Raw genomic sequence first — 25037 nt, forward strand, 5'->3', positions numbered from 1 at the left:
GTCAGCTGGCATGCAGGAGATCTAACAGGTCTGCGCAACCTTGTTGAGATGATGACAGGTGCTTCACCCAACAACTCACAGTACTTTTGGTCACTGCCAGGTCTCTGTAAACATTGTGCAAGTGCCTATGAATATTGGCAATGACCTGGTTTCCTACAAAAAAAACTTTGAAGGCTACATATAGTGCCACCACCTGCGGGAACATCATGAAACTAAGGGCTGAGGCAGGAGTATTCCATGATGTCCCACAACGAATTTCACATTTTTTTCAATCAAAATTGGCTGAGAAAATAGTATGATTTTGATGAATGATTCCTTTTGATATGGTAGAGCAATAATTATGTGTTTTCTAGTATTATCAATTTTTTTCAGTTACATGCTTTTCATAATTCATTGTTTTCATATACACACACATACTAACATGATAACACGGCAGTTTTAATGGTATATGACTATTTTGGAAAAAATATGGATATATTTATGTTTTCAGCAGCCCTAGTATGGATTCGACTCACTACTAGTACTTAATAAAATGATCATCTGCACAAGAATATTAATGACTTCTGGCCTTGGCCTTCGTATGTGTTTGAACATTCATGATTATAAACAAAACAATGGAAAGTCCAGGATGGAATTACCACCATATGAGAAGAATAGATTGTTGTTCACCACATATAGGAGGCACTGAGTCACAGACAAACACAATGAAAAAGACTGCTAAACATTTAAGCTTTTGGTGAAAAAAAGTCCTTCTTCCAAAATAGAGAACGTGCCCACATTCTATTTCTAATTTGGAAAATGGGACTTCTTTGCTCAAAAGCTTAAAAGTTTAGCAGTCTTTTTCATTGTGCCTGTTTGTGAATCAATCCCTCCTGTATGAAGTGAGTAGCAATCTATCCTTTTCAGTTTCATAAATGAGTTTTAAACACATTTGTTCATTGTGTACATAGCATACTGTACTGAAATATGGCAAATGCTTATAGAGTTTTGGTTGAACCACATTTAAATATTATTTAACAGACATGACATATGGTACTGTAATATGCATGGCATTTTCTGAGCATCTAATTTTTTATCCTTATCTTTTAATTCTCTCCTTCCTAGCTGCCTTACTCTATCTGCAGCCTGTCCCTGTTCTACCCTGCTCTCCCTCCTCCTCACCACCCCAGCCACCCTAGAAAAAGATATTTTGAATATGGTATCAGTATTTTTTGTAGCAGTCTAAATATTTTATTAGGCATTTTAACTTGAACCTTTGTTCCATATTAGAACCCCAAGTTAAAACTTTTGTGGAATAATGGGATGTCATTGTGCTGTGATAATTAACATAGTGTAAGCTGTGCATACATGAATGTAAATGATAAACTTGGGAAATGTTGAAGGTAATCAGATGATCGGAATAGCAAGTCAACATACATCGAGAGCAGCGTGATTGGATGCTGCTGTTGGCATGGTACAACACTTCCCCCTTGTCCACATCCCCTTGTAGACTGATATTTGTTCTGCAGCACCAAATTTTGTTATTTTAGAGAAAGATGATTAGTATAGAAAGGTACATCTGTCAGACTGCAATATTTTGTTAATGTTGGTAGTTTCCAGAAGACAAAACATTAAAATTGCATTATTTATATTGTAACTCCATTGCAAAGTAACCTCATCTTAATAAATTACATGACAGTAGCTTACAACATTAACCACAGCCAATTAAGAATCACAGAATCTCAAAAGATTAAAAGTAGGCGTTACTAGTCTCTGCAACAATAAATTACACAGGTACTTGATGTACAAATATCTGGCATTATTTAGGGACTAATGTAAAAAGTTAAAAAAAATGTCTTAATTATTAGCATATATGAGTATTTGAAACCATGAAGTGATAGACGAATAGTAACTGAATACTGTTATAGAAAAGCAACAGTTTTTCTGCTAATTAAATTGTTCATTTACAGCTATATGAAATATGTGTCAAACAATGGAAAATCCAGTATGGAATAATGACCACACAGTGTCCTGCTAGTCACTACTGATGCCCCCTCCCCTTACACTAACACCCCTAATGTCCATAGCCTTGCCACTATTGAACACTACCTTTCCCAATGCCTGATGGATTTGAAACCCACAACCTCCTTCCTGGTCACCATGACCAACTATATCCTCACCCACAATTACTTCTGCTTTGAAGCCATCACCTACAAACAAATCTGGGGAATGGCAATGGGCACCCACATGGCACCATCCTATGCCAACCTACTCATGGGCCATCTAGAGAAATCCTTCCTAATCACCCAGAATCCCAAACCCCTCACCTCGTTCAGATTCACTGATGACATATTCATGATCTGAATCAAGGATGGTGAGGACACCCTATTCACATCCCTCCAGAACCTGAACAGCTTCTCCCCCATTCGCTTCATCTGGTCCACAGCAATACCTTGACTTTGACAGCTGCCACCATTTCCATACCAAGAAGTCCCTCCCATACATCTTTGCCACCTGTAGTCATCATATCTGTAGTGACAATAAATTCTTCTATAAATATATCAGGGGTCCTACTGAGGCCTTCAAAGACTGTAATCCTCCTCCCAGGTTTGTTCAGAAACAAATCTCCCATGCTGCCTTATCTCTCCAGTCAACCACCACCTCTGTTCAGCCACAGAAGAACATTTCCCTTATGATTCAGTACCACCCAGGAATGGAGCAACTGAATCACGTTTTCTGCCATGGTTTCATCTACCTCTCATTGTGCTCTAAAATGAGGAGTATCCTTCGCACCTCTCCCACCCTCCTTCTCCCACCCACTGAACCTGCACAATATCCTTGTCCATCCCTACACAGCCCTTGCTCCCAACCCCTTGCCTCATGGCTCATATCCCTGTAATAGATGCAAGACCTGCCCCATATATTCTCCCACCACCATCTACTCCAGTCCAGTCACAAGCATCACCTCTGCCATCAAAGACTGGGCTATGTGTGAAACTAGTAATGTGATCTACATGCTAAGCTGCAACCACTGTGCTACACTCTACATGGGCATAACAAGCAACAAGATCTCCAACTGTATGAATAGCTGCATGAAACAGCTTGACCACCCAGTTGCTGAGCATGCTGCCCAGCACAACGTTCTTCATTTCAGTGATTGTCTCTCAGCCTGTGTCATTTGGATCCTTCCTACCAACACCAGCTATTCTGAATTGCACAGGTGGGAACTCTACCTGAAATGTATCCTATGTTCCTGTAACCCTCCTGGCGTCTATGTTCGGTAGTCATTGTCCACCCACCTATGTCTTTCCTTGTTCCCACTACAGCATTACACAGCCTTCTATTCCACCAACACACCCACAGTCTTTTTACTTCTCTCCTCCCCCCCCCCTCTCTCCTGCACCTCATTTACCTCCTGACTGCACCTAGCTGCCCTACCCTATTTGCACCCTGTCCCTGTCCTACCCTGCCATCCCTCCTCCTCCCCACCCCAGCCTCATCCTTACCCCCACCACCCAGATTGCTTCTCCCACCATGTGCAGTTGCTCACAGTCTAGCCTCTGCATAACCCACAGGATCTATTAACCACCTCAGCATGTGAATTTAATGTGTGTTATACAGACACTGTTTATGATAGCTCTCTCCTACTTTACCATTTCTAAATAGTTGAAGATTATTTTTTATGATGCAATCTACGAACATTGTGTGTGAGGGGATGAAACCTGCAAGCCGTGTGAATTAGTGAGCATTTGATGGCCTGGTAGCCATGCTGGACAGTAATGAGGACAAAGTTGTTTGATACTGACCTAGAGGAGGGCCTGTAGTCACGATACTCCCTTCGTGGTTCACGGTATTCTGATAGTACTTGTGTGGATGTAGCAGTGGTTGTCCCTGTTATTGGGGAGGATGCAGGTGGTGGCGATGGCTGAGGTGAGGCAGCACCATCTGGCTCAGCACGTGCACCACCCCAACCAGCAGGCAGTGACGAGTAGAGTTGTTCATCCAGTGAGAAGAGCCGCAGTTGCTGCCGGATATTGGCTTTCTCACGTGCACGTTTCCGCTGGAACTCTTCCTCTACTTGGCGCATTGCCTCCAGTTCACTTAGTCTCTGCTTCTCCTTCAGCTCTGCTTCACGGGACAATCGCTCTGCGAGCCTACGTCGCTCAATCTGCCTCACTGTGCTCTGGAAAGTGAACCTGCAATGACAGAACACTTGTATGCTCCCTCTGTTTTTCAAGTTACCTTAGATTAAGTTCGTGTATGTAAGCCTGCATCATCTGATGAACAATAAGTGTTTTCTCTATTAACTGCAGTCAAAACATTTAATTTAAATACATTGACAAAAAGAAAAAAAACCATGACATATTCTAGATTGTGAACATTTAGCACATTTCTTCCAACTGAATGTAAAGAATTTGATAAATCACCTCCAAGACCATGTATTGGCTTCACTATATTCTGACCATAGAGCAGTGATTAACCGAGTAATCTTTCATCAGTTGTGTCAACGAAATTTGTGTGTGTTGTAATATATTGTTTATTTTTCAACATTTGCAAATACTGTGAAAAACTCTTATGATATTGTCAATTGTAAACTTAATTTGTGTTTTTTTAGAAACTTTTCGCAACGCTATCTTTACTCAAAAACAACTGTTCCTTAATTTTATTGTGTAATTCAGTGTGTAGCTACATGTGTCAATGTACAATTGTACTTTTGAGAATTTTTATAAGTTATAAGTGTTGTGTATAACTAATTTCGTGGCAAATAAGTATTTGTGATTTACATTTACTGTAAATAACTCTTTTAACAGGAGTGTATATGTCTTCTGCATTGCTAACAGATTTGACAGTGACATTAATTTAAATGCCATTGTCAAATCTGTTAGCAACTATAACAACAAAAAATTGCAGGAATTTAATAACTTTTATACAAAATGTTTCTGCTGCCTTCATAGAAATCTCATTTTGTGTATTAATTTCTTCAGTTCATAAAGGGAATTAGTAATACTTTTACTTAACAAGTACAGAAATTAAAAGAAAATCAGCAAGCTTATTTTAAAGTACGTTGTTTACTATTCTGTAATACATTGTTCAAGCCACAATGCAGCCACACCGTGAATGCTGTTCTTGAATACAGTGTAATATGGCAGACCAAGAGACACTATAATTAAGTGACCAATGTCATATTTACCAAACAACTTGACCCACCCTCTGTTTCGGTAGACAAATATTCAAACTCATTTATGTTAATTATTCAAAACTTTGTCATCATTGCCTGGAATGTAAGTTAATTCTTTCGTCAATATGTAAAAGCTGCATTAGTCAGATGTGTAAACATCATTTAGTGTTTGCACATAATTTTTGGTGAAGACATACACATCACTCAAAAATATACAGTTTAGTAATAAATGCTCAAAATAAAGCTGGAAATGCATTAATTATTAGGGGAACAAAAACTTAATAACTAAATATTTTTAAAACTTGTTTTTTTATGAACTTCAGATGTGATAACTGAATACTTCATTAATTTGAGAAGTCAGTTTGTATTTACATTTCAACATGTAGTGCAATCAAATTTAAACTTTGTGACTGTAAAATTTGTTAAAATTGTAATTTCAACAATGATTTATTAATTTTTACTGTCAATAATGTGTAAAGAGACAGGCATAAGAGTTTGCAAGTTGGTTGTTGAGTTGTTGGCAGTCAGTTGTAAAAGTTGTATGGTGCTCCATTTCTAATCAAATTTGAGTCAGTTTTGTATTTGTATTCAGAAAAATTGCTAAATAGTCATTAAAATGCAAGTGAAAGTTAAATTACAGTGTGATCATTTCATTAGTTTGTCGCAAAAATGTCTTGCGTAACAAAAACATGGAAAATGTTTGTTTGCCACAAAAACCTACACACCTTGATTGTCAATGCCTGAACAAACTGGAAGATAAGTATTATTATTTACTATTGTGACTTCACTGCAACCATACTAAATTCTTGGATCTTACATATGAACTGGTTGCTAGTAAAATGTTGCAACATACATAATTGATGGATACAAGCAGCTGGAAATCACCATGACTACTATTAAGCGACTTGATACTGCAAGAAACGAGTGTATGGGAGGAATCCTTAGAGGTGTGTATCAGAGGTTCCAGTGGTACCTCAAGTACAATCTTTTCCTGTGTGTACTGTCTCCTCTGCAGGAACTACAGGACCTATTACCAATGGTCCACTTGACAGTGAGGGTCATGTCAGTGGTACATCTAGGTGCCCTGTACAGGGGAGACAGGGACCATGGAGAACTCTGTGTGTTACACCCATCCTCATACCCAACAAGTTCAAGGTGCTTGGTTAGCTGGTTGATTTGGGGGAGGGGACCAAACAGCGAGGTCATTGTTCCCATCGGATTAGGGAAGGAAGGAGAAGGAAGCTGTGACCTTTCAAAGGAGCCATCCCAGTATTTGCCTGAAGCGATTTAAGGAAGTGGAAGGCTTGAACCAGAGACTGCAAAGATTCTGAGACAAGCTAGGCTGTGATGTCTTATATTTATGCCATAGGGCTCTGAACGTGAGTCCCCCTAAATGGTCCAAGTGTGCACTATACATCAGAGGCTGCTACCCAGGTAACTGACTGTTTATAGGGTGCACACAAAGTTTTTAGAGTAGGCAGCTCTCTGTCCAGTCCATATCTGTGAGAGACCCGGAAGTACCAGTGTAAGATCCCCCCCACAGGTGAGAATATTAAAATCCTAGTGGTTAATTGACAAAGCATTTTCAATGAAGTGCCAGAGTTTGAAGGACTCCTAAGAAGTAGTACACATAGTACTAGGCACAGAAATATGGCTAAGACTTTAGATAGACTGCACTGAGATTTTTGGGGAAAATTTATACATATATCAAAAGGGTAGGCAAATGGGAAATGGAAGTGGTGTATTTATCACAGTAGACAAGATAATCAAAATCACTTAGATAGAAATTGAAGGTGCATGTGAGATTGTTTGTGAAAGACTCAGTATCAGGAGTGAACATAAAACTATAACTGGATCCTTCTATCAATCACTAAACTCACCTCCTCATGTAACCAAAAACTTTAGAGAAAGTTTCATTTCTAACAGTACGTAAGTTCCCCACTCATAATGTGATCAGCGAAGAAGACTTTAATTTTACAATAATGAATTGGGATAATTACAGTTTTGTTAGTGATGGGAGTGACAAGATACTGTGCAAAACATTACAAGTTTTTGTTCTTAGACTACCTAGAACAGATAGTATGGAGTCCCATCCGTGACTGAAATGGGTGTAAGGGCAACAAACAGACCCAACCTCTTTGACAATGTCCACATTGGAAGTGGTATCAGTACCACGAGAGAGTTGCGCCAGTATTGATTACCAAAGTACAAAGGGCAACTAAACAAAGTATGAAGATTTATATGTTCTGGAAACTAGACAGTGAAGCAGAAGTACCAAATTTGAGTGAAGAGCTTCAAACTTTTAGCTCAGGATGGGAGTATGTACACAAACTGTTGCTCAAATTTAAAAGAATAGTTGAGACAGAAATCAGTAGACATGAAGTACATGTACAGACAACCAAATGATTACAATTTCAGGAAAAAATGGATGATTTATTCAAGAAAAAGAGCTTTACAAATTGAGCAAGTCAATAACAAATTGGTCCACCTCCAGCCCTTATGAAGGTGATTATTCAGCTTGAGATAGATTAATAGAGTTATTGGATGTTGTTCTGATGGATATTGTGCCACATTCTGTCCATTTTATGCATTAGATTGTCAAAATCCTGAGCCGGTTGGAGGCCTTTGCCCATAATGCTCCAAACATTCCCGATTGGGGAGAGATCTGGTGACCTTTCTGGCCAAGGTTGGGTTTGGGAAGCATGAAGACAAACAGTAGAAACTCTCACCATGTGTGGGCAGGCAGGCATATCTTGCTCAAATGTCAGCCCAATATGACTTGCCATGAAGGGCAACAAAATGGGATGTAGAATATCATCAGCGTACCACTATGCTGTAAGGGTGCCACAGATGACAACCAAAGGTGTCCTGGTGATGATGATGATGATGATGATGCTTGGGTTTTGGGGCGCTCAACTGCACATTTATCAGCACCTGTACAAATTCCCAACCTTTGCTCAGTCCAATCTCACCACTTTCATGAATGACAATGAAATGATGAGGATAACACAAACACCCAGTCATCTCGAGGCAGGTGAAAATCCCTGACCCCACCAGGAATAGAACCTGGAACCCCGTGCTCAGGAAGTGAGAGTGGGACCGTGAGACCACGAGCTGTGGACAAAGGTCTCCTGCTGTGACATTGTCTGGCTGTATGGTGGCGAGATTCAGGTTGGTATCCCTCTACTCTCTGAGGCGTCTCCAGATGCATCTTTGCTGGTCATCCAGATGGAATCTCATTAACAGAAGTAGAATCAGTGATGTGTCCCGTTTCAAACCGAGCCCCTATGACCAGTGAAGATGTGTCTGAAGGTGCCCTTGACAGTGGTGGGCTACCGATCTTACTGCTGTCCACCATATGGCTTGACAACCAGGAGTGATGTTCTGGGGTGTCATTACATTTCATAGCAGGACCCCTTTGGTTGTCATCCATGTCATACTTTCAGCACAGCAGTATGTTGACAATATTCTATGCCCTATTTTGTTGCCCTTCATGGCAAGCCAGCCTGGGCTCACATTTCAGTAAGATAATGCCTGCCTGCATATGGCAAGAGTTTCTACTGCTGCCTTTGTGCTTGCAAAACCCTACCTTGGAGAGCAAGGTCGCCAAATCCCTCCCAAATTGAGAATGTTTGTAGCATTATGGGCAAAGTCCTCCAACCAGCTCAGGATTTTGAAGATCTAATGCACCAATCAGAAATAATTTGGCATGATAACCCTCAGAAGGACATCCAACAACTCTGTCAATCACTGCCAAGTTGAATAACTGCTTTCATAAGAGCCAGAGGTGGACCTGTGCATTATTGACTTGCTCAATTTGTGAAGCTCTTTCTCTTGAATAAACATCCAGTTCTTCTGTATATGTATGTTACATCTACCAATTCTATCTCATTTGAATAACTCCTTCTTTTTTTCTTTTTAATTTTGAGTGCATGTGTAAAACAAAGCAGAGGGCTGTAGATAGAGAGCTGCTGGATGAAATGTGTCTGACTGTCAAGAGGACACAGCACAATATTATCAAAAGATATTTCAAAAAAAACCTGAGGAAATTCTAGTCATATGTAAAGGCTGTTAGTGGCACTAAACTTAATGTCCATGACAACAAATAGACCTGAGCTCTTTGAGGTTGTCCACATTGAAACTGTACACAGTGACCATGAGGCAGTTGTAGCAACAATGACTGCCAAAGTACAAAATAGAATGCATGAGATGGGACCTGAAATTGAGGCTAGCAAAGCAAAATTTTAACTCCACTTCAAAATGTTCCTTTATACAGGAGAACCAAGAGTCATGCCCCAATTTAATTCTCACACTACTGCAAATATGAGTAAAATATGGAACTAACCTCCAGGACCTGTTGGAATCCCTATCAGATTCTATACTGATCAGATTCTAGAGCCTCCCTTTTAACCATAATATACTGAATATCTTTCAATCAAAAAACTGTGCTTAGTTGTCAGAAGAATGCACAAGTCACATCCATCTACAAGAAGTGCAACAGAAGTGATCCACAAAACTACTGCCGGCCGAAGTGGCCGTGCGGTTAAAGGCGCTGCAGTCTGGAACCGCAAGACCGCTACGGTCGCAGGTTCGAATCCTGCCTCGGGCATGGATGTTTGTGATGTCCTTAGGTTAGTTAGGTTTAACTAGTTCTAAGTTCTAGGGGATTAATGACCTCAGCAGTTGAGTCCCATAGTGCTCAGAGCCATTTTTGAACAAAACTACTGTTGAATAACCTTGACGTTGACATTTGTTGTAGAATCTTGGAACAAGTTCTCAACTCAAATGTAATTAAGTATCTTGAACAGAATGACCTCATCAATTCCAACAAGTATGGACTGTAGAAATATTCATCCTGTGAAACCCAAATCACACTTTCCCCACATGATATCCTGAAAGCCATGAAATCAAGGCAGCTGGACTCATGCAGTGCTTCTCAAGTTACAAAAGACATTCAACTCAGTACCACACATACAATTGGTATTAAAGTATGCTCATATGTGTTACCCGGATTCGTGACTGGTCTGAGCATTTTTTGGTGTGAGTACACACAGCAAGTTATCCTGGATGGAGAGTCATTGACTTCAAGAGTACCCAGGAAGGTGTGTTAGGATAATTGCTATTCACGTCATATATTAACGACCTTGTGCACAATATTAATAGCAACCTCAACACTTTTTGCAGAGGATGCAGTTATCTGTAATAAGTACTGTCTGAAAAAGGTTGTAAGATTTCGAAGTGGCTCAAAGATTGGCAACTTACTGTAACTATTCAAAAATATAAATTTGTGCTCTTCAGAAGTGCAAAAACAAAGTCTACTATGAGTATTAAGTGGAATGATCACATAGGCTCAGTCATAGGTAAAGCAGGTGGCAGACTGCAGTTTATTGGTAGAATACTGGGAAAATGAGACCTGTCTACAAAGGAGACTGCACACAAAATACTTGTGGGACCCATCCTGGAATATATCTCAAATTTTGGGACTAAAAGAGGCACTGAACGTATACAATGAGGGGCAGCCCAAATGGTCACAGGCTTGTTTTACCCATGTTAGAGAATCACTTTTATACTGAGAGTACTGAACTGAGAAATGCTTGAAGACAGGTACAAGCTACTTTGTAAGGAAGTTTCTAGAGCTAGCTGTAAATGATAACTCTAGGAATATACTGCAATCCCCTATGTATCACTTCCATAGGGATCATGATGACAAAACTAGTATAATTACTGTTTACACAGATATGTTTAAGCAATCATCCTTCCAATGCTCCATATGTGAACTGAATGTGAAAAAGCCCCAATAACTGTACAGTGGGAACTACCCACTACCATTCACTCCACAGTGGTTTCAAAGTATACATGTAGGTGTAAATAGATGTAGAGTTCAATCTTGCGAAACATAAATAAGGGAAATGAGCTATTCGATTTGTACAGTTAGTGACATGTCCTTAAGGGAGCAAATTATCCAAAAATCTAAATTCTGCATTTAAAGTTAGGTAAGTTGTGTGGTAGACTTTATACAAAAGAAAAAATCAAGAGAGCATTTAGAAACAGAAATAGTTACAGGAGTGGAAAGGCTGGGACAAGCAGCCAGGTGAATGAATGACAGAAGCATCCCTGCATTCCTAGAGATAAGTAAAGATACGTAACTGAAGGTGGATAGATGATGTCAGAAATCATTTAGATCCATGGAACTGGACCTATAATGTGTGGAGAAGTCTGGAAGAGATCTTTTCGCAGCACTGGATGTAAACTGCTTCATCATGATGATGGTTGTTATTGATACCTTTTAATGTATATTTAGCTATTATTTGTGATATTATGGGAGATGTAAAAGTCTCACGCTTTGTATTGTTTGGATGACTGTTCTTAAGAATAGCCATGATTTCTGAACTCTCACAACTAGTTTTTACACTCAAAAAAATACAAACAAATAAATAAAAGTTTCATAAGATATAACATAGAAGCATAATTATGCTTCTTGCCTTGCTGACATATTTCTGCTTATAATGGTATAACTTTTGAGTGACGCGTCTGGAGCATAATGAGAGACTAATAGCAAAAAAATTATATCATTTTTACTGTCATAAATTTTATGATACTTCATATGACATGGGGAAAAGAACTAAAAATCTAATCATCTTAGAAAGAAACAAATCTCTTGTATGCTAGATGGATGGACACTAGAAGACTTATAAAAGGAGCATTTCTCAAATTGGCAGTTTGAGTAGCTTAGTGCCAAGTACAGTGGAACAGGTGCAAAAACATTGACGTAGAGATTGTGAATGTCAAAAGCAAGGGAACAATGATGATGAACATGGAACTATAGATACTAATGGGCTCACACAGCTTTGTCCAGTACAGTCAGTATTCAGACATTAACATATTGGTGATAAGGAATTAAGTACAGCATACATTCCTTTTGTTTTTGAGTCATGCACACTTGTTTTTTGGAGCAACAAAACTTATCTTTTTACTTTCCTTCTGTTTGGCCTACAGCATCTAATATCTCTTGATAGTGTCTGGATGAAGTTTGATATTTTTAGAAATACAAATTTTTCTGTTTGACTCCAGACAAGGAGTGACAAGCTGTCTCACCTGCGACCCTTATTTTTCTTGGCAGTTGCATCGGTATCACTGAGATGTTGGTTTGACGGAGAGGCACGCTGCTCCCTGGAGACACACCAATCTTTCTCCTTGGCTTGTTCCCAGTTCCAGCGATGAGTTTTGTCTTTCTCACGGTCACGCCGCACGTCAGGAGGCAATTCTGGTGATGGCGTTCTGCCTACCTGCAGTACACAAATGACAACAATACCAACATTAATCATAATTAATTATGTATGTACAATGGGGTAATTCAGGAATAAGGCAGCAAGAACTCTTAAAAGTGTACAAATGCCCCATGCAAATTAAATTCCATGTGTAGACAGAAGAGACAGTCTGTTATATCTCAAGTAACGAGATGTAAATGGCTGTAAATGCACGAACAAACACTGATTGGCAACCTAACTGACAAGTAGGGAATCCAGAAGTGTGGCCAAGGACAAACACGAACTGAAAGAGAGTGATAAGCTCCCTAACGGTTCCACCTAGGCGCTCTCTGCTGGGACATCATGTGTTATATCTCAAGTAACGAGATGTAAATGGCTGTAAATGCACGAACAAACACTGATTGGCAACCTAACTGACAAGTAGGGAATCCAGAAGTGTGGCCAAGGACAAACACGAACTGAAAGAGAGTGATAAGCTCCCTAACGGTTCCACCTAGGCGCTCTCAGCTGGGACATCATGTGTGACACCGGGTGGGTGGTGATGGGCTGACACTCCACCCGAGGCTAGTGGTCAAGCATGAATGAGGACTGGAGTGGACAGTCTGTGCCAGCTGTGTGATGATGGAGGGAGCTAATTACCCCTATGAGAAATGCCCCTTTCCCCCAGCAAACAGTTCTCCTGCATGATAGGTTTCACAGGACATGGTCACTCATTGTACTGGCAGTGTCAAGCAGGCAGTGGGAATGCTGCAGGTGCCACTCAGTGTTTGGAGCAGGGATTGGTCAGACCCTCCCTCCTGCATGAATGTCTGCTGTACAACTGAGTTGCAGTGCTCATCACTCTGTTTGACACTGGCATAACTGCTTAACTTCGTAAGTCAGGCACTGCTGATGCACTGCAACAATATAAGTTGTCCCCCCTTCTTTCTCATCACAGTGCCTTGTGTCCCCATGGCATCCATCTTAACAAGTGTGCCCAAATGGCAGAACCTTGCCGAGACCTTGGCACAGGGGACTGCGGTGCTGGATGCAATAGGTCAATGATACCATACTGCTGATGGCGCTGCAGCATCTCAGCTGGACTGCACCAGTTGATAGGAGTTGCAGAATAAGATGTCAAAAAACTGGACAGGGCCTCCTCTATAAGGACCTCCATGACAATTTTTTTTGAGTTACAGTTTGAATATCTTGACCAACTGCTCAAACTCTGAATTTCACACCACACATAACAGTGCAGTGGTCAGGTGCTGAATACCATTTTGGTGATAGAACACTTCAGATTCATCTGACACAAACTGGTGACCGTTGTCTGGACCACAGTGCATGGCACACCCTCAATAGCAAAAACTACACCTAAGGCTCAAACTGTTGTGTGCAACACTGTGTGGTGGACAACTTGGCAACATAGGTGAAATGATGCACTAAAACTTTGACTCTAGGAGCAGAAAAAAACATTCCTCAAACTTGCAACACAGCCCATTGGTTTACCACACACTGAAAAAGGCCTGCAAACCTTGTGTTTGCAGTTCTCTCATGGAGCCAGTTAATCAAATGTCATCCATATCATTGACACAGCACAAAATGTCTTATAAGTTGCTCAACAAAATGCTGGAATTTTCCTCGAGCTGAAGCTATCTCAAATGGCAACCAGTTATAAAGGTATATCCTGAAAGGAGTATTTAACACTAAAATCCACCAAGACTCGGTGTCAAATGGCAACCACAAGTATGCATGTCTGAGGTCAATTGTGGACAAATACTGACTGCAGGCTAACTTACCCAATAACTCCTCAGGATGTGGTATGCGATAAACATCTATTTCACTCTGTAAGTTTACCACGGGCTTTAATTGGCTGCATAGTTTAACACTGCCAGTAGGTTTCTGGATCATTAACTTGTAGGCAGCTCTTTGGTCAATGAAACCAGTTATATCACCTCGAGATTCTGCCAGCTGTCGAGTTCTGCCTCCACTTATCTCACACAGCAAACAGAATGGAGCAAGCTCAACAGATGTTAGGAGCTGTAGATGGTTTCAATGTAATGTAGGCCTCAAAATTGGTGGCTCTATCCAGGTACTTACCAGAAAGTTGATTTAATGACTGCAGTAATGCCTTCAAGTTCTGAAATGGCACCACCTGAGAGACAAGGTTAACTTTATTAACTACATAAAATTCAAAAATGGAGAAAACATCAAGTCTGAAAATATTATTTTTCACCAACTATGAATTTACAACCAAAATGTCCCTACATGTTTGTATTTGGTTGCAACTAGTAGTAGTCTCTTGAAGGGAATCTGCTGCCTACTAAAAATGCCACTTGGCACTGAGAGTGCTGTAAGGGGTGGCATCCCAGCCACTGATAACTATCCAAACTGATCAGACTGGGCGTAAGGCTCTTCTGTCTTATTGAAACTACCATAACATGGTGTGGCTGTAGGCCAGCTGGTGTGCTCGTAGACCAGATTGGGAACATGGGGATGTTGCCTCACAGCACAGCTAGCTGACATTTTCTGCACGACTGCTAAGTGTCCCGGTGTGCAGCAGGCCCGACAAGTTGCAAGAAATGGAGGCACTGTCTCCTCCCATATAATGACCAGCAATCTGGGCAAGAGTGCCACACACAGAGGCACAAATCTGGTGCTGTGAAGTATACTGCTCTGTGCCTACTGTGAAGACTCCTGTGGCAGAGACCGAGAGCAGTCCAGTGTGGGCTGGCACTGGGACTCTGGAGTACACATCCTGGTACTGTCTGCTTCAACAACATTGTCACTGAAGCTTACATAGTCTCCAATGGGGGCCTGTCACTCTGGCGTGTCTCATCAAGTTTTGCCCACTGCCGGTTGTCCACAACCACACTTTGCACAATAGCAATCGACTCCTCCGACTTTGCAATTTGTACCACCGTGTCTAACATTGGGTCTGAATGCAACTATATAAAAATAAGTCAGTCTATATAAGAAGGATTGCAATGTTTATACTAAATAATACATCTGTGTGCTAATCGCTATAAGTGGACTGTACACAATGCATATGCCTGCCGTGGTCATTTATGATATGGAGTGCATGTAACATCACAAAAATGGATGTGGTTTTCGTGCAGGTAATTTGATAAAGGCAGAACAAATGTGCAAGACAAGCAAAGCTCAGAGCTGCTATGTAGGACCATCTCAGATGTCAATGAAGACAGTATAGAAGATTTGACTCAAGCTGATTGTTACATTCTTGTGAAGCGGATTGCACACAAACTCAAGATCTCCATGGGCTGTGTACTGTATGTCATACACAATGTGGTGGACTACCACAAGATGTTTTTTCTCTGGATACAATGGCAACTATCTGATGAGAATAAAGCCAAGAAAATGAAGTTTCCTTTCCAGGAATTTGTTATGTTATCAGGTGGGGGACGTTCTTGTACCGTATTATCACAGGGAACTAAAAGGGGGCAACATGTAACACTTGAGGCAATACAGGCTTCCATGTCATGAAGACATCACTCTTCCTCCCTTTCACCCTTATATGAGTTTAAAAATTGCTTCCATGTCATGAAGACATCACTCCTCTTCCCACTCCCTCTCATATGAGTTTAAAAACAATGGCATCTGCAAATAAGACTACAATTAGTGCGCTGTAGCTAGGCAACTGTTTAACACAATTTTCAGATCTGGCCATTGGATTGAATGACATTTACTGCTAATGGCCAGTAAACTGACTATAATTAATCCTCAATCATGTAAAAAAAGAAAGATCAAAATGGGATATGATGAAAGTTTAAAGCTAACAGGGAAAAAATTGCACAAAAATATGACACTTAAAGTTTCCATAGAAACAAGTTCAATTTATTGGCTTCAGTTGTATCTCACCAAGTATGTGTCCTTCATTAAACACCACCTGTACTGGCCAATAACTCCAGACTCTGATATGAGGTTCTTTCTGCCAAGCACATGTATGCGTACTAAACTGCAACACTTAACCAGGAAACCAGCCTCCTACACCAATAAGAGGTGTCTACAGCTATACGCATACTACACAAGTCACCATACAGTGCATGGTGGAGTGTACCTTGTATTACAGCTAGTCATTTTCTTGCATGTTCCACTCGAAAATGGAGTGAGGAATAAAAAACTGCCTAATTGCCTCTGCATGAGGCATCTTTTCTTCATGGTCCTTGCATGAGATGTATGTTGGTAGTCATTGGATCATTTTGCAATTTGTCAGAAATGCTGTTTGTCTAAACTTTTTCAGTAGTGTTTCACGATAAGAACCACTTCCCCGTGCCGCCCCCCCCCCCCCTCCCCAGGATCCCCATTTCAATTCATAGAGTATTTCTAAAATACTCATATGTTATTTGAACCTTCTGGTAACAAATGTAGCAGCATGCTCCCTCTAATGGCATTCCCAAGGAAAGTGCCGCTTCCTCACCACCAGTCGTCGCAAGTTTGTTTCCGACAAGAGCTGAGGGCAGCTGCCATTGCAGGACAGCAGCAAGCCCTTAAGGCAGCACATTAGCTTCCAATCAGGATCCACTTAGATGGGTTGCAGAAAAATTGACTCATCATCTCCACATTGGACAAAGTCCCCTTCTACGACTTGCTGGAAGGAACTGTTAGAAGAACAAAGTGATTCCTATAAAAAAGCCTTTTTCAGAGTGTCTTCTGATATGTTAAACATCTCTTTCTCTGTTTTTTTTTTTTTTTGGGGGGGGGGGGGGGGGAGGGGCTGCTTTTTCTGTTAGTTTCCACTTGTTTAATAAAATGGTTTAAATGGCTCTGAGCACTATGGGACTTAACATCTATGGTCATCAGTCCCCTAGAACTTAGAACTACTTAAACCTAACTAACCTAAGGACAGCACACAACACCCAGCCATCACGAGGCAGAGAAAATCCCTGGCCCCGCCGGGAATCGAACCCGGGAACCCGGGCGTGGGAAGCGAGAACGCTACCGCACGACCACGAGATGCGGGCTACTTGTTTAATAGTACCTCAATTTATCAGTATATCATACTGGAGTTTATTATATACTTGTGACTGCCAAATACTAGTTTACTAATTGCACCAGCAGGTTGGCATTGTCTGTCCTACTTCTAGTGGACATATAGCTGACCAACATCAGTAATTCAATTATGTTTTTAGTAGTTTTCACTTTGAGAAAGCTTTCTCTTGCAATCAGTTTTCCATTTTCAATATTATTAATAATAGATCTGCAATCTAAGAGTTGCCAAAGCAGTGTTGTTACACAGTCAGCTGCATCCTTAAGACCACATACATGTTTCCAACCTGAACAACTTTCTGGGTGTCTTCAACTCACAAGTTACTGTGTAGCAAAATATAGTATATACCGTCGTGTACAGATGTTAATTTGATTTCAAGTTTTCTGTGTTCTTCCTAAAGCACTTCAGGTGATGGATATGCTTTAACCTCATTTTTACGTTTTTTAAATTATATTTTAGCCTCAGGCCTGTTACCATTACCAGGTTTCATGTTTCACCAAGTAATCATCAGATAATCAGTTTAAAAAAGGAAGGAATGGAGACAGTAAAGTATCCTGAAACCAAATTACAAATCAAATTAGTGTCAATAAACAATGACATGTCCTAGGCTTCGCTACAAAGTAACTTGTCGGCTGAAGAAAGGTGATCACAGTATAAACATATATGCGCTTTCAAGGCTGCAGCTGACTGTGCAATGGCACATGGTAGGTAAAATATGAAGCAGGGTCCCCAGAAGGGGATTCAAACTGCAGATAGGAGCCCAGTAACATGACAACATGCTCAGTCTGGCGGAATTTGAAATTACAATGACTGTGACAGAGAAGAACAGTGTAGAATGACTTGGTGACGTGAGAGAAACACAAAAATGTGCAGGCTGGTAGTGGGCTACCTGTCTCATTTCACAGACGGAGATGTCACCGCAAGACTTTGAGAGAGGTGCGGCATCCCACAGGGGGCCCTGTCGCTGCCGGGCACGGCTCCTGGGCGGCAGCGGGGGCTCCACGTCCACATCACCGTCTGGCAGGTACATGACATGGCCGCTAGATGGCAGGTACGAGAAGGGCATTGCCTCCCGCTCACCAGATGATGGGCTGCTGAGTGACCACTTGGGGTAGCCCGCCTGCAGACAAGTGACAAGTCACTGGTCAATGAGAAGAGCCACGTAGAGTGAGTGTGTGTGTGTGTGTGTGTGTGTGTGTGTGTGTGTGTGTGTGGTTTTAGAGGGGGGGGGGGGAGGGAGGTTAGGTAGGGAGGAGGGGGGGATACTGAAAAGTATCTTCAAGGAGATAGAAACTTAGAGACGTAAAATCAATGTTTTCATTTCTTTTGTATTTAATAGTGACACTATTATACAGGGTGTACATAAAGTCTGGGAACACGTTCAATTATTTATTGCACAAGAACTAAACATTGTACAGATGTCATACATAATGCATTTTGAAGAGAAACTCTGAAAGTTCTTTTTACAAACGTTCAATATGTGACCCGGCAGACGTCAATACGGTAATCAATACTTGTCCCACCATGGCATTGTCAACTGTGGCAGTCGCTTCCCGCTTTGCTGCATCACATGGTACAGGTGGTACATACACCAGATCTTTAATGTTTCCCCACAGAAAAAAGTCACACAGAGTGAAATCTGGTGATCGGGGTGGCCATTTGATGAAACAGCTGTCCCCTTCTGTAGCACGGCTAATCCATCAATGTGGCAGCTCCGTGTTCAGGTGCCCACGAACTTTCACAATGAAAATGGGGTGGAGCCCCATACTGCTGAAAGTTGAATGGAGAGTCTAATTTAGAGCCATTTTGAGTTCACAGGATGCACGATGCTCCAATTTCTTTGGACTTGTTATGAATGTCTCTCGTACGCTCTCGACATTCACTTCACTCACACTCGGATGTCCGCTTCTCTTTGATGGGCACAAGCAGCCCGTCATAATGAATTTGTTGTTCCGGTGGTAAATGGCCTTCCTTGTTGTTGGCTTCTTGCCATACTTGGTTCTAAACAACCGTTGAACACCTGTAGCACACTTGGTTTTGTCGAACTCCAACACACAAAAAGATCACTCCACACCTGAACTCGCCATGTTTGCAACTAATGCTGACTATTGGCAAATTACCAAACTACAGTGTTGCAGTATATATGAAAAAGAAAACTTTCAGTGTTTCTCTTCAAAATGACATACGTATGATATCTGTAGAATGTTTGGTTTTTGTGCAATAAATAATTGAAAGTGTTCCCTAACTTAATGTACACTTTGTATAATAGTACCACAACAGGTCACTGGTTACAGTGGATTTTTGAGTCTTTAACAAATTAAAATCCTATTTTAGCTTGGTTTGAACATATGAGCTTGACACAGAAGTTCAACATGCCAGCTACTCATCTGCTGACACTGGCATTGTTATTAATCAAGCTTTCAGATACAATGATGCAGTTGCAGGAACTGAACAGATTCTGATTGTATTTATTGGCCCTGTTGTTTACAAAAGCATCTTTTGCATATGGCATTGGACAAGGCAAGGTATAAGTACATTTCTAAAAGTGATTTCTAGGCATACTTATTTAAGGTTACAATAAAACACTTTAACATTCAGTAGGCATATAACACATGTCATAACTTTAAATATTCTTCAGTGGAGTAAAAGATACAAAAGATATGAAGATTAAACTACACATTTAAGAGTAAAGAAGAATAAAAATTTCATTTTGTACATATAAAACACTTTTAATATGTAGTGGTACATGATACGTTTGATGTTCTGTTGGATGATTGTTCTGAACTTGTTAGTGAAGGAGTGTGAGGCTGGTGACTGCATAGTCACTACAGTAATGCTTTTATAAAGTACTTGTCAAGAAGGAAAACTGCAAAAAATATAAACAGCTGGAAACCCAATCTGCTGGAGGACTGTACAGAAGATTTCAAGTGTGAAACAGTTAGACTATGTACCATATTGTGGTGAGATGAAATCTGGCTTGATAAACAAAGTTTTAAAGGACTGGCTTTGAATGCAAATTTACGTTTAAATATTTTAAAGGCAACATCACTGCGCTGCAGATGATATTAAGTCATATGTAGAATTTAATACGTACCCATCGAAAACAGAGCTGTTCTAACAAGGGAACCTCCCCATCGCACCCCCCTCAGATTTAGTTATAAGTTGGCATAGTGGATAGGCCTTGAAAAACGGAACACAGATCAATCGAGAAAACAGGAAGAAGTTGTGTGGAACTATGAAAAAAATAAGCAAAATATACAAACTGAGTAGTCCATGCGCAAGATACGCAACATCAAGGACAGTGTGAGCTAAGGAGTACCGGGTCCCGTGGTTAGCGTGAGTGGCTGCGGAACGTGAGGTCCTTGGTTCAAGTCCTCCCTCGAGTGACAAGTTTACTTTTTTTATCTTCCCAAAGTTATGATCTGTCCGTTCGTTCATTGACATCTCTATTCACTGTAATAAGTTTAGTGTCTGTGTTTTGTGACCGCACCGCAAAACCGTGCAATTAGTAGACGAAAGGACGTGCCTCTCCAATGGGAACTGAAAACATTTGTTGTAAGGTCATAGGTCAACCGATTCCTCCACAGGAAAACATGTCTGATATATTCTATACAACACTGGTGACTGCATGTGCGTCACATGACAGGAATATGTTGTTGACCCACCTAACTTGTACACTTGGCGAATGGGTAAAAAGATCCTTCTACCTAGCCCGATTTAGGTTTTCTTGTGGATGTGATAATCACTCCCAAAAAAGTGATGGAAACATAATGGACAGACAGATAATAATTCTCTGAAAAAAAATTATACTTTTCACTTGAGGGAAGACTTGAACCAAGGACCTGTCGTTCTGCAGCCGCTCACGCTAACCACGGGACTACGGCGCTCCTAAGCTCATATTGTCTTTGATGTTGCCTATCTTGCGCATGGACTACTCAGTTTGTATATTTTGCTTATTTTTTTCATAGTTCCACACAACTTTTTCCTATTTTCTCGATTGATCTGTGTTCCGTTTTTCATGGCCTATACACTGTGCCAACTTATAACTAAATCTGAGGGGGGTGCGATGGGGAGGTTCCCTTGTAAGTAGTCCCAGACATTTCTTTGGGATTACAACAGGATAAATTGGTGGGCCAGTGGATATGTAACAGTGTGTCTGAGTGTTCATTGAACCGGGAATGTATGTGTGCACCCTGTGAATGTGGCTGTCATCTTGGAAGATGGGAGTTTCCATAGTATATTATCATGTAGAAAAATTGGCAGTACTTATTCACTGAGAACATTTAACTAAACATCTGAGCTCAAGAGTGGCAAAGTTTCCAGGGTCAAGTCCTGGCCTGGCACACAATTTTAATCTGCCAGAGAGTTTCACCCTGATTCATTATCATGGTAACATGAAAAGAGTATGTCCAAGCTATAGCATGGAAAACATCACAGAACCACCTCCAGCCTGAACTCCACCCTCCACACATTGCAGTTTAAATGCCACATTGCACTGCTGCAGCACTCGGCCCCTCAAATCATTTGAAAACCAGAAAAATCATGACTTGTCAGACCACACCATACGCCTTGTAATGGGACATAATGCTCTAGAATTACTTTTCCTCAACAGTACTTGTTGACAACAGTATTATTTTTAGAATTTTGGACAGGTCAATATTATCTCAGTTGCTTCCTGAAAGCTTTCATGTAATTTTATGCACAGTATGTTATATTTCAAGCTAAAATTTATAAAAAGGAATTACTTTATAAACTACTTTAGTTTCAATGTTATAATCAATAAGTAGTAGTTCTGAATGTACAGTTAAAATTATTTTTTTTAGAAACATTTGAAATCATGAATTAATGGCACACTTAAAATTTCTATTATTAATTATGGTATCCTGTACTGGTTGCTATTTTTTTCTCTGGATTCATTTATGAAATAATAATCAAAATTAATGGACATTAAATTTGTCAAGAAAAATTGTAAGCCCTTTGCAATATGGTTATTTCCACACAATGTGAGAGTCGCAAGCATTCCTCTGATGTGACTGGACATATTTTTCTATTTTTTGCGAACAATGTAGTTTTAACTTTGTTAATGTGAACAATCAAAAGACCCTATTATATACTAAAATATGAGCAAATATATTAATGTAAAAACAAAATTCTGCAACAACAATCTTCAAATTTATTTAGCTCAATCCAACTGCGAAGACCTAAAATGTGACTTTTCAGCTTCAAGAATCAGACCCCTAGACAAGAAGAACAGGTGCAAACTCTACATGAAAAGCTAAATAAACCAGAAGGTTTATTGTAATCTTTGCTCCTCTTAAATCATCATAAAAGACTTTAATGTGGATAATAGCTGCAAGTAGGAAGGAGGGGGGTAGATTACAGTTTTCATTACGTTACTGTCCAGTTTATATGTTGTTAAGTACATTGTGGAAGTGCAGCTTTTGTGCTGCTGTGATTGGTAGCCGTTTGTGAGGTATCCACCTCCAAACGTCCACTGCATGCAGTTTCCTTCACAATGTATTCTTGGAAACTAGTTGAGGTGTACCTGCATTTGCTGACAACAGAAATTCCTGTTGGGTTTGAAATCGAAGCGTAATGCTTGTCTCCAGTTGCTGTCAGACTGGGTCTGTTTACAACAACCATTCTTATGCTGTGCTAGATGGCTGTGAGTACTATACCATTTCTTGTAGACACACTGGACAGCCCGTGTCAATATGCCAGAAAATCAGCCGGCTTCATTCCCAAGGTGGTCATGGGCACATCCAAACATGATAATACTTTTCTGTCATTCTATCACATCTCCACATCAACCTATTTTATGGTACTGATTCAGTACAACCGGTACACGCATGTACATATCTATATTCCACAAACCACTTTATGGTGTGTGGTGGAGATATTTCTGGTAACACATTCATTTTCCCCCTTGCTCATTTTATTTACACACATCAAAAAAAGTTTTGCATCACCTCGGTTCTGAGAGTTCCAGAACTTGTACAGAAAATTGGAGTAGAGATCAACATAAACATAATTTCCGCCCTTTTTATTGGTTATGAAAACCACACATTGCATGTTGTACCACGATACAGCGAGACCTTCATAGGTGGTGATCCAGATTGCTGTACACACTGGTACCTCTAATACCAAGTAGCATGTCCTCTTGCATTGATGCACGTCTGTATTCATCATGGCATACTATCTACAAGTTCATCAAAGCACTGTTGGTCCAGAGTGTCTCGCTCCTCAACGGCGATTTGGCACAGATCCCTCAGAGTGGTTGGTGGGTCATATTGTCCATAAGCAGCCCTTTTCAATCTATCCCAAGCGTGTTTGATAGGGTTCTTGTCTGGAGAACATGCTGGACAATCTAATCAAGTAATGTCATTATCCTGAAGGAAGTCATTCACAAGATGTGCACGATGTGGGCTCGAACTGTCATCCACTAAGATGAATGCATCACCAATATGCTGCCAAAATGGTTGCACTACTGGTCAGAGGATGGAATTCACGTATTGTACAGCTGTTACAGCGCTTTCCATGACCACCAGCAGCACACATCGGCCCCAAATCATGCCACTCCAAAACAGCAGGGAACCTCCACCTTGCTGCACTCGCTGAACAGTGTGTCTAAGGTGTTCAGCCTGACTGGGTTGCCTCCAAACACGTCTCCGACAATTGTCAGGTTGAAGGCATATGCGACACTCAGCGGTGAAGAGAACTTGATGCCAATCCTGAGTGGTCCATTTGGCATGTTGTTGGGCCCATCTGTACCACGCTGCATGGTGTCATGGTTGCAAAGATGGACCCTGCCATTGACATTTGGAGTGAAGTTGCGCATCATGTAGCCTATTGCGCACAGTTTGAGTCATAACATGATGCCTGTGGCTGCACGAAAAGCATTACTCAAAATGGTGGCATTGCTGTCAAGATTCCTCTGAGCCATAATCCGTAGGTATCGGTCATCCACTGCAGTAACAGCCCTTGGGCGGCCTGAGCGAGGCATGTCATCAACAGTTTCTGTCTCTCTGTACCTCCTCCATGTCTGAATAACATCATCACTTTGGTTCACTCCGAGATGCCTGGACACTTCCCTTGTTGAGAGCCCTTCCTGACACAAAGTTACAATGTGGATGCAACCGAACCACAGTATTGACCATCTAGGCATGGCTGAACTACACAAAACATGAGCCGTGTACCTCCTTTCTGGTGGAGTGATTGGAACTGATTGGCTGTCGGACCCCCTTTGTCTAATGGGCTGTGCTCATGCATGGTTGTTTAAATCTTTGGGCGGGTTTAGTGACATCTCTGAACAGTCAGAGGGACTGTGTCTGTGACACAATATCCACAGTCAATGTCTATCTTCAGGAGTTCTAGGAACTGGGATGATGCAAAACTTTTTTAGATGTGTGTACATCAGATCTGTTGAGGGTGCATTAGCACATCTTTTATTTTCTTTGGAGGAGTATTTGGAGGAGTATCTGTAAGTAAGTATTTGTTTTCCAACATGTTCTACACCTTGGAGGATATCCTCACTATGGATCTATTGAAACGAAAAGTACATCTAATCTAATCTAATTCCCAAATGGTGCATGGGAAGCATGATTGTCATTAATCTTCCGAGTTA

The 25037-nt window shown here is 40.8% G+C and overlaps 1 protein-coding gene across 1 annotated transcript in view; it reads right to left on the reverse strand.

Annotated features, from left to right (window-relative positions):
• Window positions 1–25037, reverse strand: part of LOC126480931 (uncharacterized) — a 222548-nt gene that overhangs the window by 39323 nt on the left and 158188 nt on the right. Inside the window, exons 10-12 of the mRNA XM_050104344.1 lie at window positions 18303–18533; window positions 12254–12444; window positions 3786–4175 (exon numbers count right to left, since the gene is read on the reverse strand). Of these exons, the coding sequence (XP_049960301.1) occupies window positions 3786–4175; window positions 12254–12444; window positions 18303–18533 (812 nt within the window). The remainder of the gene's footprint in view (window positions 1–3785; window positions 4176–12253; window positions 12445–18302; window positions 18534–25037) is intronic.

The sequence above is a fragment of the Schistocerca serialis genome, chromosome 5, assembly GCF_023864345.2.
Source record: "Schistocerca serialis cubense isolate TAMUIC-IGC-003099 chromosome 5, iqSchSeri2.2, whole genome shotgun sequence".
NCBI lineage: Eukaryota > Metazoa > Arthropoda > Insecta > Orthoptera > Acrididae > Schistocerca > Schistocerca serialis.